At 50.8% G+C, this 17,184-nt stretch overlaps 1 protein-coding gene and 1 pseudogene across 1 annotated transcript; both read left to right on the top strand.

Annotated features, from left to right (window-relative positions):
* Nucleotides 1–1,166: 1,166 nt before the first annotated feature.
* LOC138433063 (phospholipase A2, membrane associated-like) lies at nt 1,167–3,795 on the top strand. The gene is made up of 4 exons (XM_069575100.1): nt 1,167–1,210; nt 1,624–1,768; nt 2,019–2,125; nt 3,318–3,795. The coding sequence occupies exons 1-4, from the start codon at nt 1,171–1,173 to the stop codon at nt 3,458–3,460; spliced, it is 435 nt and encodes a 144-aa protein (XP_069431201.1). The 5' UTR covers nt 1,167–1,170; the 3' UTR covers nt 3,461–3,795.
* An 8,021-nt stretch (nt 3,796–11,816) lies between these two features.
* On the top strand, nt 11,817–16,585 carry LOC138432490 (phospholipase A2, membrane associated-like; annotated as a pseudogene).
* Nucleotides 16,586–17,184: the final 599 nt, after the last annotated feature.

A 17,184-nucleotide genomic window follows, 5' to 3' on the forward strand; every position in this document is an offset into this window, starting at 1 on the left:
ATTCCCAAATGGCATACTTGGTGGAAGAGAGGAACCAGTCAACAGCAGGGGGCCCCTGCCCTCTCCTGAAAGTGGGTTCAAGGGGGTGACTAGTGGTCACGCCCAGACCCGATTACCAGAGTTTATTCACTCGGGAGAAAGAAATTACAGAATCATCTGAAATTTGGCATCAGCTGATGGCACATAAGGTGTTTCCATCCTCAGCTCTGTCCTGCTAGTTGATTGATGAGAGGCAAAAAAGGGGGGGATTGCCTACGGGAGAGGCATGCCAAACTCTGAGTCCAACACCTGGCCATAAGGCCACCCCGTCCCCTAACCCACCAGCCCCCAAGCTCCCAGAGGGATCAGCTATTTAACTGGAGTTCGGAATAAACAAGGCGATCTCTTGGAGCTGTTAACTTGGGATCCTCTGAGAAGTAAATAGCCAGAAATGAACACCCAGTCCCTGATCACCGGCTGCCTTCAAGTGGCTATGGGGTGTGTGTGTGAGAGTGTGTGATGAGCACAAGTCTGCACGTGCCTGATTTGCTGAGACAAGAGGGTGTGGTGTGCACAAGTGTGTTGTGTGCGTACGTGAATATATTGTGATAAAGGAGGTCCACCGTAGTAGGTGAGCACCAGAATGTACGTTTTATCCATTCACTTGGGTGTGAGTAGGTGTGAGTTTTTGCATGTACAAGTGTAAGTGTTCAAAGAGAGGGCGCTGCTTTAGTTCTCAAGAAAAACACTGCAGATTGGACTCCACGGGCAGAATTCCCAAGCCTTGACTCCAGGGTAGAGGGTGAGTAAGAAACATCTAATGCGGGACACACAGCCTAAGACCTCAGGGATCTATCTCCCAGTTTTATGCAATGATCTGGTCGCTGCCTTCCAGAAACTCTCAGGTGGGTGAGGAGCATGGGGGTCTCATTGGTGTATATTGCGGGGAGGGGTGATCTTGACCAGTGGAAAGTTCGACAAAGCTGGGAAGTGCCCCCTCCACGTGTACTGTGTGCCTGATTAAGGCAGTCATGCTGGATCCCGCCTGGGGCTGAGAGGCTCTTTAAAGGCTCTTTTCATCAGAACTGCTGAATGCTAGCAAGAAAGCAGGGCCCGGGGCAGAAGCTAGTATCACCTGGGAGAGGGGTCTAGGCCGTCCTATCTGTATTTCTCCCCCACAGAACCCTCAAGATGAAGACCCTTCTGCTGCTTGCAGTGATCATGGCCTTTGGTAAGAGTTCATCCTACCTCTCATCCTGGTGGCTCAGAGGGTAAAGCATCTGCCTGCAATGCCGGAGACCCCGGATCGATCCCTGGGTTGGGAAGATCCCCTGGAGGAAGGCATGGCAACCCACTCCAGTATTCTTGCCTGGAGAATCCCTTGGACAGAGCAGCCTGGTGGGCTACAATCCACGGGGTCGCAAAGAGTCGGACACAACTGAGCGACTTCACTTTCATTGTCACTCACCAGAAGGGTGAGAGCCCAGGGAAGGAGGCTCCTTCATTCCCAAGGCCCCCTTCCGCCGTGTCTGTCCCCCTCTCTGCGGGATGAAGACGAGGACCTTTGTGGGGAGGGGGAGTGGCAGCGAGAGGCGGAGGTGGACGTGCCGTCCCAGGCCCCGTCACCAGGCAATGTCCTTCCAGCCCTTCTTCAGGTCCAGGCATATTTGTGGGATTTCGCGGCAATGATCAAGCACACAACAGGAAAGGGAGCCGCGTCCAATTATGGTGCCTACGGCTGCTACTGTGGACTGGGTGGCAGAGGAACCCCCAAGGACGCAACAGATTGGTGAGGCCACCCCCAGCCCTCCCGCCTCTGCCCACTGGTGGCCCCGGCTGGGGCGGGAGCCGAAGGCTGGCGCCTCACCTCAAAGAACGCCAGCGAGGCTCAGCTGAAACAGCAGCCATCCTGGTGGAAGCTGTGCTCTAAATTAGTCCCGTGTCCCCGGGTCTCTGCGCCGGGTCGAGGTGGGTGAAACCACGGCACCCGGCTCCCTGGCGCGTGCGGAGGCCGCCCCCATAGCTCAGTCTTGTCGCAGGTGCTGTTGGGAACATGACTGCTGTTACAAAAAGCTGAAGTATCATGGGTGTGGCACCAAGTTCCTGGGATACAATGTGTCCATCCGCCGGGGCCAAATCATCTGTGGTAAGAACAAGTCCTACGGACTGCACCCAGCCTCCTTTGTTCATTTTCCTGTGTGTTCGCTGTGCCGGGCACCAGAGCTAGATACAAAGGTCTCTGCCTCAAGGGCTCACGGTTGAGTGGGAAGTAAGGAAAAGGAAAATCAACACAGTAGACTCTGATACGCAGTCAGGACGAGGGCGGGGCTCTGAGCACAGCCTGAGGGTCGAGGAAGCCTCCTCAGAATGGTGACCTCCAAGCTGCAGCCTCAAGGCGGAGAGGAGTCAAGGGGAAGGAGGGCTGGGGCATCCCACCAAGATGACACAGCAGGGTCCAGGGGGCCAGAGGGGGCTGTAGCAGTTCTGTGCTGCGGGAGGGAACCGTGAGGATGAGACAGAGCAGTGAGCAATAATGCTGGAGAGAAAGAAAGGTGTCGGGTTCTATTCACATTTTGTCCCAAAGAATTAGCGAGCTCTTGGGGGAAGGAGTGACGTGACCAGACATGCATTTCAGGGAACTTGCTCAGGCTGAGGGTGGATGGAGACTGATGGAAGGGGGTGTATTGTCTCGATGCAGACAAAAGATAGCAAGCCCTTGACCTGCAGCAATGGTGGTCAGCTGGGGCAGCTCCTCGGCTGTGCTGCCAAGGGTCCAGTCCTTTCCCAGCCTTCTGCCCTGCCACATCGGCATCGTGATTCCAAGGCACCCTAGAGCTTCACGAGTTGTCGCTTCACCCTACAAAAGAGGCTTTCCTTTACAAGCCTCTTTTCAGAGAGAGGAAAGTCATCCTTCCCGGAAGCCCCAGCAGACTTTCCCTTGGGGCTCACTGGAGGGCAAGGTCACGTGCTTCTCCTGCCCTAATCACTACAAAGGGAACAGGGACGACCGTGACCTATCAAGAGCCGCTCCCCGATGCCCCGGCCAGGGACCTTGCCCCTGAACGCATCTGCTGGGGAGAAGGAAGAGGCAGTGGCTAAGAGAAAGGCTTTTCACAGAATCCCAGTGCTCAGCTTGCTGGTGTTCTCACGACACGGGGCGTGGGCTTTCTGAGGGCCCACACAGGGCCCTCATCAGCCAGTAATATCTGAACGTCCATGCTTGTCCCAGACTAGAAACCCTGGGAGAACAGGGGCTGTGTCTTGTCCCTCGGAATTCCCAGAAGAAACCATGGAATATTAACTAACCCCACCCTGTTTTTATTTTCTTGTGGTTTCAGAGAATCAAGGTGTGTGTAGACGTATAGTCTGTGAATGTGATAAAAAAGCTGCCATCTGTTTTGCAAAGACCCAGAACACCTATACTAGAAAGCTCCAAAAGTACAGCAACTTACTGTGCACAGGGCGCGCCCCGAAGTGCTGAGAGGCCCCCGATCCTGGACGCCTTACCACCCAGTGCTGAGCCTCCACTCTAGCACCCGACTCCCTGCCCTCGCCATGTTCCCTCGCAAATGAAGAAAACCCCCTCTTCCATCCTAGAGACCAGCCGGGAGCCCTTCTCTCCCCCAACAGAAGCCTTCTATCTAGAAAGAGAAGCGCAGATCCGGGCATGTATGCCAAGCTCCTTCCCCTGCTTCCTTGGACAGCCAGAGGTTTTGTTCCTCCCATTTCCACTCTTCTTCAAGTCCAAAGTCACATTTAGCTGTGGCAGCTACACTCCTGGTGGGCTCTTCTGAATAAAACAATTTATTTGGCAAACTGCATGTGAGTGTGTGTGTGTGTGTGTGTGTGTGTATGGGTGGTACTCACAGGTACCTCTAGTGTGAGAACAAACCAGTACGAGGGAATAGTGTGTAAGGGGGTAAAAATATGGGCTTCTCTGGTGGCTCAGTCGGTAAAGAATCTGCCTGCCGTGCAGAAGACCCGAGATCGATGCCTGGTTGGGGAAGATCCCCTGGAGAAGGAAATGGCAAACCGCTCCAGTATCCTTGCCTGGAAAATCCCACGGACAGAGGAGCCTGGCAGGCTCCATGGGGTCCACGGCATCCCAAAACACTGGGCATGACCGAGGGACTACACTTCACTTAGCATCAGGCTGGCTGAGTCAAATCCCCACCACCACCACTTCCCTAGGCCTTTGCGCCCTCATCTAAACGAAGATCGCTTTGTCCCAAGGGCCCCCTGGCTTATTGGGGAAGTTAAATGGATAATGGACATAAACCACCGGCTCTGACCTGTCTGCCTCTGTTCTTATTGTTACAAGAAAAACCCAGCCTTCCACCTCTCCTACCCTAGGCAAGAGCAGCTCCTGCTGGCCTGTTGGGGAGAGACAGAAATGCGGCTCCTGATGTTTGAGGGTCTATAATCCAAGTCTTCTGTGAGGCACAGTCTTCTATGTTGCTGGCCCAGAGGTGGGTCAGTGTAACACTGGCCACTGATGGGACTCTCAGGGCACTTACCCCCTCGCCCAGGGCTGGCTTCCTGGGCTTGTGACCCAGGCAGAGCCCCAGTGGGCACTGCGCCTAGGTCACGGCTCTGCCCCAGCCATCACAATGTTGTTAATGATGTGGAATCCACAAAGTAGGGGACCCACAAAGTAGGTGGCTGGTCCATCCCTCACCTGGATGCTACTTCCCCTCTTGTCATCCAAGGCTCCTCTCAGATATTCCCACCTGGGAATTCTTCAGTAATCTCCACCAGAGCTGCTGGCTCTGTGCAGTGGGGACGGGCTCAAGGAAACAAAGAGTCCGTGGCTTTTCATGGGCTGAGTCCTTACCAGGAAGGAAGGGGACTCATTCCTTCTGCCCACTGGGCTCTGCTAACCTTCCTGGATGTGAGACCTCTGCCTTCTGGCTCCTTAATTATATTTCATTGAGGTTTCTGTTTATTCATTTCTTACACAACTTACACATAAATGTATTTCCACATCAGAAGTTTTTTTTTTTAAGAGTATTAAATAATTTTTCCTCACAAAGGAAGATTAGGAATCAGAGTACAGAAAAAGTTCAGGCATAACTCTGATTTTGGAAACAATCACTTATACGAGGCTAGCTCTTCTAATTATTAATAAATGAAAACATTTCTGAGCGTTGGCTATCCTGTTTGAGCACGTCCGTCCCATGGAAGGTAACAGGACCTCCCCCAGGATGCTCCCGCTGCCCCTCATCCATTTCTGTTGCCTCTTCCCTCTTGCTTCATCACCGTCTAATACCCCACAATTGACTCTTGAACAAGGGTTTGAATTGCTTAGGCCCATTTATACACAGATTTTTTTTCAATAAACAGACATACACTAAGTTCAGTTCAATTCAGTCACTCAGTCATGTCTGACTCTTTGTGACCCCATGAATCGCAGCATGCCAGGCCTCCCTGTCCATCACCAACTCCTGGAGTTCACCCAAACTCATGTCCATCGAGTCGGTGATGCCATCCAGCCATCTCCTCCTCTGTCGTCCCCTTCTCCTCCTGCCCTCAATCTCTCCCAGCATCAGATTTTTTTCCAATGAGTCAACTCTTCGCATGAAGTGACCAAAGTACTGGAGTTTCAGCTTTAGCATCAGTCCTTCCAAAGAAATCCCAGGGCTGATCTCCTTCAGAATGGACTGGCTGGATGTCCTTGCAGTCCAAGGGACTCTCAAGAGTCTTCTCCAACACCACAGTTCAAAAGCATCAATTCTTCGGCACTCAGCTTTCTTCACAGTCCAACTCTCACACCCATGACCACTGGAAAAACCATAGCCTTGACTAGATGGACCTTTGTTGGCAAAGTAATGTCTCTGCTTTTCAATATGCTATCTAGGTTGGTCATAACTTTCCTTCTAAGGAGTAAGCGTGTTTTAATTTCATGGCTTCAATCACTATCTGCAGTGATTCTGGAGCCCCCAAAAAATAAAGTCTGACACTGTTTCCACTGTTTCCCCATCTATTTCCCATGAAGTGATGGGACCAGATGCCATGATCTTTGTTTTCTGAATGTTGAGCTTTAAGCCAACTTTTTCACTCTCCTCTTTCACTTTCATCAAGAGGCTCTTTAGTTCCTCTTCACTTTCTACCATAAGGGTGGTTTCATCTGCATATCTGAGGTTATTGATATTTCCCCCAGCAATCTTGATTCCAGCTTGTGCTTCTTCCAGCCCAGCATTTCTCATGATGTACTCTGCATAGAAGTTAAATAAGCAGGGTAACAATATACAGCCTTGACATACTCCTTTTCCTGTTTGGAACCAGCCTGTTGTTCCATGTCCAGTTCTAACGTTGCTTCCTGACCTGCATATAGGTTTCTCAAGAGGCAGGTCAGATGGTCTGGTATTCCCATCTCTCTCAGAATTTTCCACAGTGTATTGTGATCCACACAATCAAAGGCTTTGGTATAGACATACACTACAGTACTACAAAAAGCTGGCTTAAAACTCAACATTCAAAAAACTGAGACCATGGCATCCAGTCCCATCACTTCATGGCAAATAGATGGGGAAACAATGGAAACAGTGACAGACTTTATTTTCTTGGGCTCCAAAATCGCTGCAGATGGTGACTGCAGCCATGAAATGAAAAGACAGTTGTTCCTTAGAAGAAAAGCTATGACAAACCTAGACAGCATATTAAAAAGCAGAGACAATGCTTCCCTGACAAAGGTCTGTATAGTCAAAATTATGGTTTTTCCAGTAGTCACGTATGGATGTGAGAGTTGGAACATAAAGAAGGCTGAGTGCCAAAGATTTGATGCTTTTGAACTGTGGTGCTGGAGAAGACTCTTGAGAGTCTCTTGGACTGCAAGGAGAGCAAACCAGTCCATCCTAAAGGAGATCAGTCCTGAATATTCATTGGAAGGACTGCTGCTGAAGCTGAAGCTCCAATACTTTGGCCACCTGATGTGAAGAGCCGATTCATTAGAAAGACCCTGATGTTGGGAAAGACTGAAGGCAGGATGAGAAGGGGATGACAGAGGACGAGATGGTTGGATGGCATCACCTACTCAATGGACATGAGTTTGAGCAGGCTCCAGGAGATGGTGAAGGACAGGGAGGCCTGCCGCAGTCCATGGGGTTGCAGAGTCAGGCATGACTGAGTAACTGAACAGCAATGGTGCTGAGTGATCTGAGGTTGGCTGAAGCCTGTATGTGGGGAATCACAGATGCTGGGGCCACCGTGAAGTCACAGGCAAATATCCGACTGTGCAGAGGGTCAGCGCCCCTAACCCCCATGCCATTCAAAGATTACCTGTTGTATCTTTTGTTTCATAACCTCTCTCCACTAAAATGTAGGCCCCATGAAAGTAGTTTTGTTTTTTTATTAATGTACTCCAAGTGCTTAAATTAGTTTCTGGATGAAGGCGGCTATCAAGAGGCCAGACCACTGATGTTGAATTATTGGGAAAAATCCTGAGAAGATGGGAAAAGGCAGGGCCGTGTGTGACATCACCAGAGTCTTTGAGTGCTGGGACCTGGACACGATACCAGGGGCCACCAAGATATATGGGGGTGAGGCGCGTTGCCTGCCATAGAAACAACAGTATTCCAAAGCTGAGGTGCTTGACAGAAGGCCAAGGTTTAGCGTGTCATCTCCATACCTGCATCTAGGCCAAAGACAGATGTGAGAGCAAAAGTCTGTTGATGGGAAAAAATGCACAACCTAAACACTGAGAATAGTGCTTTATTGGGGGCTTTACGGAGGACTTCAGCCCGGATACATACTGTTGGGTAGGTCTGAGGACTGTCCTCAGGGGTAAGGGAGGAGTTGGGATATGTAGGAGTTTTTGCAAAAATAAGCTAACAAACAAAAAAGCCCGGGGTAGTTAAACACCAAAAGATATCTGCCAGCTAAAGGAAAACCTGATATCTCAGGTTAATAAATTTGGCGCTCTTCTATGTGTTAAAAGATGCAAGAGTCTGGCGCTGATGCAATCACTCCTGCACCGTGCCTCATGCGCCTTACCTGCCGAGGGCTGGTGCCCTGATTCCCTCCGTTCTGAGTCCCCTCGGGGGCGCTGTCAGGGGCGGCTGATGGCTGGATGGCCACAGCGTCTTTGTTTACTGAGATGGCAGGGGGCATTCTTTGTCCTCAAATCCCATATTGTCAAGACTCATGGAGATCTTCGGAGGCTGTTTAATTTGCTAGGAATTTGTACCAGGAACCATGACCTGAGTAGCCTAAACAACAGAAAAATCTGCTCTCTCAGTTCTGGAGCCCAGAAGTCTAAGATCAAGGAGCCAGTGAGGTTGGCTTCTTCTGAGGTCTGTGGGGGAGGATCTGTTCCCTCCTCTCCCCAGGCTCTGGTGGTGACCTGGCCATCTTCAGGATTGCTTGGTGTGTGGAAGCATCCCCACCTCAATCTCGGCCTTCACCTTCTGGAAGGTGGAATTCTCCTAGTGAAGATGCATGTGCATCTTTGTCCAAACTTCCCCTCTTTCTAAAGATACCGGTCATCCTGCATTCAGTTCAGTTCAGTCGCTCAGTCGTATCCGACTCTGCAACCCCATGAATCGCAGCACGCCAGGCCTCCCTGTCCATCACCAACTCCCAGAGTTCACTCAGACTCACATCCATCGAGTCAGTGATGCCATCCAGCCATCTCATCCTCTGTCGTCCCCTTCTCCTCCTGCCCCCAATCCCTCCCAGCATCAGAGTCTTTTTCAATGAGTCAACTCTTCGCATGAGGTGGACAAAGTACTGGAGTTTCAGCTTTAGGTCCACCCTAATAAACTTATCCTAACTCATCATCCCCACAAAGACCCTCTTTTCCAAATAGAGTCATATCCTGAGGTCATACTGGAGGTCAGGATTCAATGTAGGAATTTGGCGGCGACAGGAATCAACCCCTAATGCAGGTCTAGCTCCTCAAGGAAACTATATTCAGATGAAAGCGGCCTGGGATGGCTGTTAACAGATAGGTTACTGTAGTATAAAGCCTGACAGTTGTGTTGGTTTCTTGTAAGGTATTTTCCTGATAACCTTCAACTGGTGCCTGATAACCTCTGGTTGCCGGGCATCCAGGTCAAAGATAGCGGTCTAGAATCAACACCTTGCCAGCCACGCCTTCATTTTATAGATTTTGGTTAATTCGACTATTTGGGCCACCTGTTTTTGTGGGTTTTTTTTTTCCCCTCCTCCTGCACTTTACATTACTGCTCATGTATTTTAAATCCACCAGTTAAGAGTGAGCCAACAAAAGCCTAGGCCCCCACCCTCAACCCAAATAAAAGCAGAACCCCAGCCCCAAGATCTCAGGCTCTCTCTACCCTCGATTTTGCTGTGGGGCTCCAGCTGCGCTGTGTAACTTCCTGGTCATGTAAGTAATAAACCTTTATTCAAGGATTTCTGATAATTATCATGAAAAGGTATCATGAAATCATAACAACCATGAGGTCTAATCCAGCCACAGAGCTGGTTATTGATGGGGTGAGACCACCATGCTTGCTGCTCACTGATCTCAATGATCAGTAGTTTAACAAATCAAAGTGTATTTCTCACTCATGCAAAGACCATGAGTGAGGCACGACTGAGTAACTGAACAGCAATGGTGCTGCGTGATCTGAGGTTGGCTGAAGCCTGTATGTGGGTGGACTCTCCTGGACAAGGGTCCTCCACGCGATGACTCAGGGACCCAAGCTGTCTCCATCTTCCGGTTCCACCATTCAGGGCTCAGAAACTGTGGCACAGGACGTGGCCTTTACCTCATTTCTGCCTGGCGGTGACCCTCAGCACTGATGCACACGTTTTGCTGGCAAGATTCAGTCTCCTGAGCCTAGCCTGGAGGGGGGCCTGGAGAATGTGGGGAGCAAGCAGAATGGGGATGGGCACCATAGCCTCGGTCTCTGGCTTCTGGGGGGTGAGTGTTGGGGACTATTAACTGAAGGTCACACAAGTTAACCTCTTAGCAGTGGTGAAGGGCTTGAAAAAGGCATCTACTTTGGAAATAGAGTCACTGTCTCCCTGAGGCGGAAGAAGAAAGAGCAATAGATCCCATGAGCATCAGTCAGCTCCATCTCCAAACAGGTGAGGACTGGCAAGGAGGGGGCGGCAGTACACGCCTGGGTGAGAGTACCGGGACCCTGGGGAGGAGGGGCCGGCAGTACATGCCTGGGTGAGAGTACCGGGACCTCTGGACAGTCTCTTGCTTTTTCTAGAAGGGGAGGAGGAGGAAGAGAGGAAAGAGGAGCCAGAAGAGAAGGTGGAGGTGCTGTTCCAAGCCAGGCGAGCAGGTGTCATCTGCCCCACTGCAGTTCTCTCCCTGCCGGGGTCCCCAGGATCCCTGGGGGCGGGACGAGTTCTCATCACCTCCTGAGAGGTTCACGGCGGGCTGGCACTTTGTGGAGGCTTAGCATGTGCTTCTTGAATGGCTGGCTTATGGAATGAATGAATCACGTTAACTGCCCCGATTCTTATTCCCAAGCGGCTTACTTAGCAGCAGAAAGGAAAAGCCCTTGGCCAGCAGCAGATGGCCCTTGCCCTCTCCTGGAAGTGGGTTCAGGAGGCTCACACCCAGACCTGATTACGGGGATTTATTCACTCAGGAGGGACACCCACAAGAAAGATGACAAAATAACCTCCAATCTCGGCATCAGCGAATGGAGCGTAAGGATGGAAAAACCTCAGTTCTGTACTGTTGATGAGAGGGGAAAAAAGAGGATTGCCTAGGGTGAGTAGCCTGCCAAACTCTGAGTCCCCCAACTAAGGGGGGTATCCCCACCGCATCCCCTACCCCACCAAGCTCCCAGAGGGATCAGCTATTTAACTGGAGTTCAGAATAAACAAGGTGGTCGCTTGGAGACACCAATTCAGGATCCTCTGAGAAGTAAATAGACAAAAATGAATATCCAGTCCCTGATTACTGGCCACCCTCAAGGGTGCCTATAGTGTGTGTGTCTGTGTACACGTGTGTGTACATGTGTGCATATGTCTGTGTACATGTGTGTACATGTGTGTGCGTGTGTGTGCGTGCGTGTGCGTGCGTGTGTACATGCACACACCCATGAGCACAAGCCTGCACGTGCCTGACTCGGTACTACAAGAAGGTATGTGTGCACAAGCGCATTGTGTGCACACGTGAATGTGTAAAGGGCGTGTAAAAGGATGTCCACATTAGTAGATGAGTATAGAGTGTGTGTGCATATGTGTGTGTGAGTAGCTGTGTATTTGCGCATGTACAAGTGAAAGTGAAAGTCACTCGGTTGTGTCCGACTCTTTGTGACCCCATGGAATTCTCCAGGCCAGAAGACTGGAGTGGGAAGCCTTTCTCTTCTCCAGGGGATCTTCCCACCCCAGGGATCAAACCCAGGTCTCCCGCTTTGCAGACGGATTCTTTACCAGCTGAGCCACAAGGGAAGTATGCACATGTTTAAGATGTGAAAGAGACGGTGCGCTATAGTTCTGGAGAAAAGCACCGCGGATCCAGCTCCATGGGTGAAGTCCACAAGCCTCGACTCCAGTGTGTGGGGGGAGTAAGATACACCTACTGGGGGCACAACACACGGCCTAAGACCTCAGGGATCTCCCAGTTTGGTGGGATGGCCTGGTCACAACCTTCCAGGAACTCTCAGGTGGGTGAGGAGCATGGAGGTCTCTGCAGTGTTTCATGGGGGGAGGGGGTTCTTGGCCAGCGAAACTCAGCAGAGCTGGGAAGCGCCCCCTCCTCGTGTACTGTGTGCCTGGAGCCAAGGAGCGTGTCTGAGAGTTCTCTTAAAGACGTCTTCATCAGGATCGTTGAATGTGAGCAGGACAGCAGGGGCCGGGGCAGATGCTGGCGCCACCCAGGAGGGTCTGTCTGTAATTCCCTCAACATGAAGCCCCTCCTGCTGCTGGCGTTGATCATGGCTTCGGTAAGAGTTGACAGCGACCTCTCACCAGAAGGGGAGCAGCCCGTGGAGGGAGGCGCCTCCAACCCCAGCTTCCATTCCGTCTGCATCTGGCCCTCTCTCAGTGGGAGGAAGAGAGATTGTCTTGGAGGGGGAGGGGGAGAAGCAGAGGGAGGTCACAGCGTCTCAGGCCCCGCCACCCGGCAGTGCCCTTCCAGCCCTGCTGCAGGGTGGACACCTGGCAGATTTTCAGAAAAAGCTCAAGTACACGACAGGAGGAGAACCTGTGACCACTGATGGCTTCCGGGGCTGCCCCTGTGCGGTGGTGGCAGAGGACCCCCCAAGGACGCAACGGATGGGGGAGGCCACCCCCAGCCCTCCCATCTCTGCCCACCTGTGGCCCCGGCTGGGGTGGGAGCCAAAGTCTCATGTTGGTATTCCAGGATCAAAGAACCCCAGGAAGTCCCTGCTAAAAAAGCAGCCAACCTGCTAGAAACTCCGCTCTAGACTATTGGAATGTGCCTGGGTCTCTGCCCAGGGTCAATGGGGGTGACCTGGGTCCCTGGGCCCTCTGGAGATTGGGGGGCAGCCCCGATAGCACAAGCTCGTTGCAGATGCTGCGCAGAGCAGGACTGTTGCTACAGAAAGCTGGAGAATCGTAGGTGTGGCACCGTGTCCCTGAAATGCAACTTTACTCTCCTCTGGGACCTGGTCGTTTGTGGTAAGAAAGAGTCCTACGCCTCCACCCAGCCTCCGCTGTCCATTTTCCTAAGTGTCCTCTGTGCTGGGCACCAGAGCTAGATGTTAATTCAAAGGGACAGTGCCCCTGCCTCAGGGGGCTCGCGGAGGACTGGGGAGTAACAAAAATGAAAATACAACATGGTAGATTCTGATAGGAAGTGAGGCAAAGGACTCTGAACGCCAAGAACGGTGACCTCCAAGCTGAGTCTTCCAGGCTGTGAGGGGTCGGGAAAGGAGGGTTGGGGACATCCGAACAAGAGGACATAGCGGGATCCAAGGGGCTAGAGGGACCTATAATTATTCTGTGCTGATGAAAGGAAATGTGAGGATGAGACCCAGTGGTGAGTGATGATGCTGGAGAGAAAGAAAGGGGCTAGTCAAGTCCCCAAGACGGTACTGTATTTAGATTTTGTCTGAAAGAATTAGGGAGTTCTCAAGCAAAGACGTGACATGTTCAGGTTTATCTTGCAGAGGACTGACTCTGGTTGAGTGTGGAGGGAGACAGATGAAGGGGGTCCATGCAAGAGACAGGAAGCTGTTGACCTTTAGCAATGGTGGGTCCAGACGCAAGGGGTGGAGGCTGCCATTATGATAGGCCCGAAACAGGGTCACCTGAGCTTGGTGCTTGACTGGAGCTGTTGGATGGCTATACCACCATGTGGATGGTACAACTGAGAGGGCCTGGTAGGGGAGGGCAGGAAGACTTCCACTGGGAACAAGTTGAGCTTGGAAACTTCCAGAACACCAAGGGAAATGAGCAGCAGGCAGCTGGATAAACGAACACACAGATGAAGGGGAGGACTGGACACAGATTCAGGAGGTGGCCACAGAGAGCAGAGACTTGGATGGACCCACCCACTTGATCTTTAAAGGCCCAGAAAGGAGAAACGCAAAGAGGTCAAGGAGTTGGGCCAGGAGGAGATGATTAACAGCAGCCAGTTTAACAGAGGGGTCTTTCAGGATAAGGGCTGGCCGGGCTCCTTGGATTTAGAGGCAGGAAGACCACTGGCGACTCAGTGGGAGCTGTTCCCATGGATCTGAGAAGGCAAAGCCAGGTTAGAGTGGGCTGGAAGGTGGGTGGGAGGAAGACAGGCTGCAAGTGTAGACAACCTTCTGGAGCAAGTTTGGCCAAGAAGGGGAGGAGAGGTGGGCGGTGGCTGGAAGAGATTGCCTAATGCCCTGGACAGCTGACCCACGAGTGGGATTTTGAGAAACCATGGACTTTTCCTTAACAGCCTGAGGTCACTGAGATCAGAAATTATGTCTTCCCATCATGACCTTTTCATAAGGTCATGTGTCTTTAGCAAGCTCGGGGTCAGTTCAGTTCAGTTGAGTCACTCAGTCTTGTCCAACCCCATGGACTGCAGCACGCCAGGCCTGCCTGTCCATCACCAACTCCCCATGTTTACTCAAACTCATGTCCATTGAGTCCGTTATCCCATCCAACCATCTCATCCTCTGTCGTCCCCTTCTCCTCCTGCCCTCAATCTTTCCCAGCATCAGGGTCTTTTCCAATGAGTCAGTTCTTTGCATCAGGTGGCCAAAGTATTGGAGTTTCAGTTTCAGCATCCCTCCTTCCAATGAATATTCAGGACTGATTTCCTTTAGGATGGACTGGTTGGATCTCTTTGCAGTCCAAGGGACTCTCAAGAGTCTTCCCCAACACCACAATTCAAAAACATCAATTCTTTGGCACTTAGCTTTCTTTATAGTCCAACTCTCACATCCATACATGATTACAGGAAAAATCATAACTTTGACTAGATGGACCTTTGCTGGCAAAGAAATGTCTCTGTTTTTTAATATGCTGTCTAGGTTGGTCATAACTTTTCTTCCAAGGAGTAAGCGTCTTTTAACTTCAAGGCTGCAATCATCATCTGCAGTGATTTTGGAGCCCCCCCAAAAATAAAATTTGTCACTGTTTCCATTGTTTCTCCATCTATTTGCCATGAAGTGATGGGACCAGATGCCATGATCTTTGTTTTCTGAATGTTGAGCTTTAAGCCAACTTTTTCACTCTCCTCTTTCACTTTCATCAAGAGGCTCTTTAGTTCCTCTTCACTTTCTGCCATAAGGGTGGTGTCATCTGCATATCTGAGGTGATTGATATTTCTCCCGGCAATCTTGATTCCAGCTTGTGCTTCCTCCAGCCCAGCGTTTCTCATGATGTACTCTGCATATAAGTTAAATAAGCAGGGTGACAATACACAGCCTTGACATACTCCTTTCCTGATTTGGAACCAGTCTGTTGTTCCATGTCCAGTTCTAACTGTTGCTTCCTGACCTACATACAGATTTCTCAAGAGGCAGGTCAGGTGGTCCGGTATTTCTACCTCTTAAAGAATTTTCCAGTTTGTTGTGATCCACACAGTCAAAGGCTTTAGTATAGTCAATAAAACAGAAATAGATGTTTTTCTGGAACTCTCTTGCTTTTTCCATGATCCAGCAGATGTTGGCAATTTGATCTCTAGTTCCTCTGCCTTTTCTAAATCCAGCTTGAACATCTGCAAACACACGGTTCACATACTGTTGAAGCCTGGCTTGGAGAATTTCAAGGATTACTTTACTAATGTGTGAGATGAGTGCAATTGTGCAGTAGTTTGAGCATTCTTTGGCATTGCCTTTCTTTGGGATTGGAATGAAAACAGACCTTTTCCAGTCCTGTGGCCACTGCTGAGTTTTCCAGATTTGCTGGCATATTGAGTGCAGCACTTTCACAGCATCATCTTTTAGGATTTGAAACAGCTCAACTGGAATCCCATTAGCTTTGTTCATAGTGATGCTTCCTAAGGCCCACTTGACTTTGCATTCCAGGATGTCTGGCTCTAGGTGAGTGATCACACCATCGTGATTATCTGGGTCATGGAGATCTTTTTTGTACAGTTCTTCCGTGTATTCTTGCCACCTCTTCTTAATACCTTCTGCTTCAGAAGGCTCTGGATGACAAGCAACAAGATGCCCACCCAACAGAGGCTCAGAGAGTGAGGAAGTCTGACTCTCCTATAGCAGACTCTGAGAGAGGGCAGTGCCAGAGCGGGGGTGCCCCCTCAGCTGTGTCGCCAGGGATCCAGTCCTTTCCCAGCCTTCTGCCCTGCCACACTGGCAACGTGATTCCAAGACACACTTAGAGCTCCAAGAGTTACGGCTTCACCTTACGGAAGAGGCTCTCCCTTCACAAGGCTCTGTTTGGAAATTCATCCTTCCCGGAAGCCCCCAGCAGACTTTCCCTTGTGGCTCACTGGTCAGGGCAAGGTCACGTGATTCCCCTGCACTGCTCACTACGAAGGGAACAGGGACGACCATGACTGGCTTACACCCACCAAGAAGCATTCCCCGACTCCAGGGAACAGGGGCTTTGCACCTGAACACATCTGCTGGGGAGGAGAAACAGCAAGGCTTACAGCAAGGGTTTTCACAGAATCCCAGTTCACGGCTCGTGTCCCCATCAGACTGGGTATGGGCTTCTAAGGGTAGGAATTCTGTCTCCCCATCAATCAGAAATATCTGGACACTGGTGCTTGTCCCAAACTAGAAATTCTGGGAGAACACGGGCTGTGTTATTCCCTCAGATTTCCCATGAGAAACCCAAGAATATTAACCAACCATCCAGTGTTTGGTCTTCCTGGGTGGTGCTAGTGATAAAGAACCCACTTGCCCATGCAGGAGAAATTAGATACTCAGGTTCCATCCCTGGGTTGGGGAGATCCCATGGAGAAGGGAATGGCTACCCACTCCAGCGCTCTTGCCTGGAAACTCCATGGACAGAGGAGCCTGGTGGGCTGCAGCCCATATAGTCGCGAAGAGACAAAACTGAAGCGACTTGGCACACGCATGTATCCCATGTATATTTTCGTGTGATTTTAGAGGATCGGACCTACTTTAAATGTCAACGGTGCAAATGTGATCAAATAGCCATCATTTGTTTTGCAAGAAACATGAAGACCTATAATAAAAAGCTCCAATACTACAGCAACTGTCGGTGGAGTACGCCCAAGTGCTTGAGAAGCCCCTGAGCCTGGACACCTTGCCTCCTAAAGCCGAGTTTCCACTTAGCTCCCCACTCCCTAGCCTAGCCACATGCCCTGGCAAATGAAGGAAACCCCCTCTCCCATCCTAGACACAAGTCAGGAGGTCTTCTCGCCCCAAACAGAAGCCTCTGTCCAGAAGGAGACGCTCAAGTCTGGGCGAGGATGCCCAGCCCCTTCCCCAGCTTCCTTGGGAAGCAGGCCATTTTTCCACCCGTCCACTCCTCGTCAACGCCAATGTTATGTTTTGCTATGGCAGCCACACTCCTGGTTGACTCTTCTGAATAAAGCAATTCATTTGGCAAACCATGCACGTGTGTGAATGTGTGTGTGTGAGAGAGAGTGTGTGTGTGTGTGTGTGTTGTGTGAACAAACTAGTACAAGGCAAGTGTAAAGGGTTAAAAATACTAACTTTAGAGTGAGAACGGCTGAGTCAGAGCCCCACCATCACTCCCATAAGCCTAGTGCCCTTATCTAAGTAGACCACACTTTGGTACCAAGTGCACAGGCTTGTTAAAGATGGAAAAGGGATACCAGGTGTGAAGCCCTGGGCCTGGCGTGCCCACATCTGTGCTTCTCACTGTGAG

Source organism: Ovis canadensis, chromosome 2 (genome assembly GCF_042477335.2).
Source record: "Ovis canadensis isolate MfBH-ARS-UI-01 breed Bighorn chromosome 2, ARS-UI_OviCan_v2, whole genome shotgun sequence".
NCBI classification, from domain to species: Eukaryota; Metazoa; Chordata; class Mammalia; order Artiodactyla; family Bovidae; genus Ovis; species Ovis canadensis.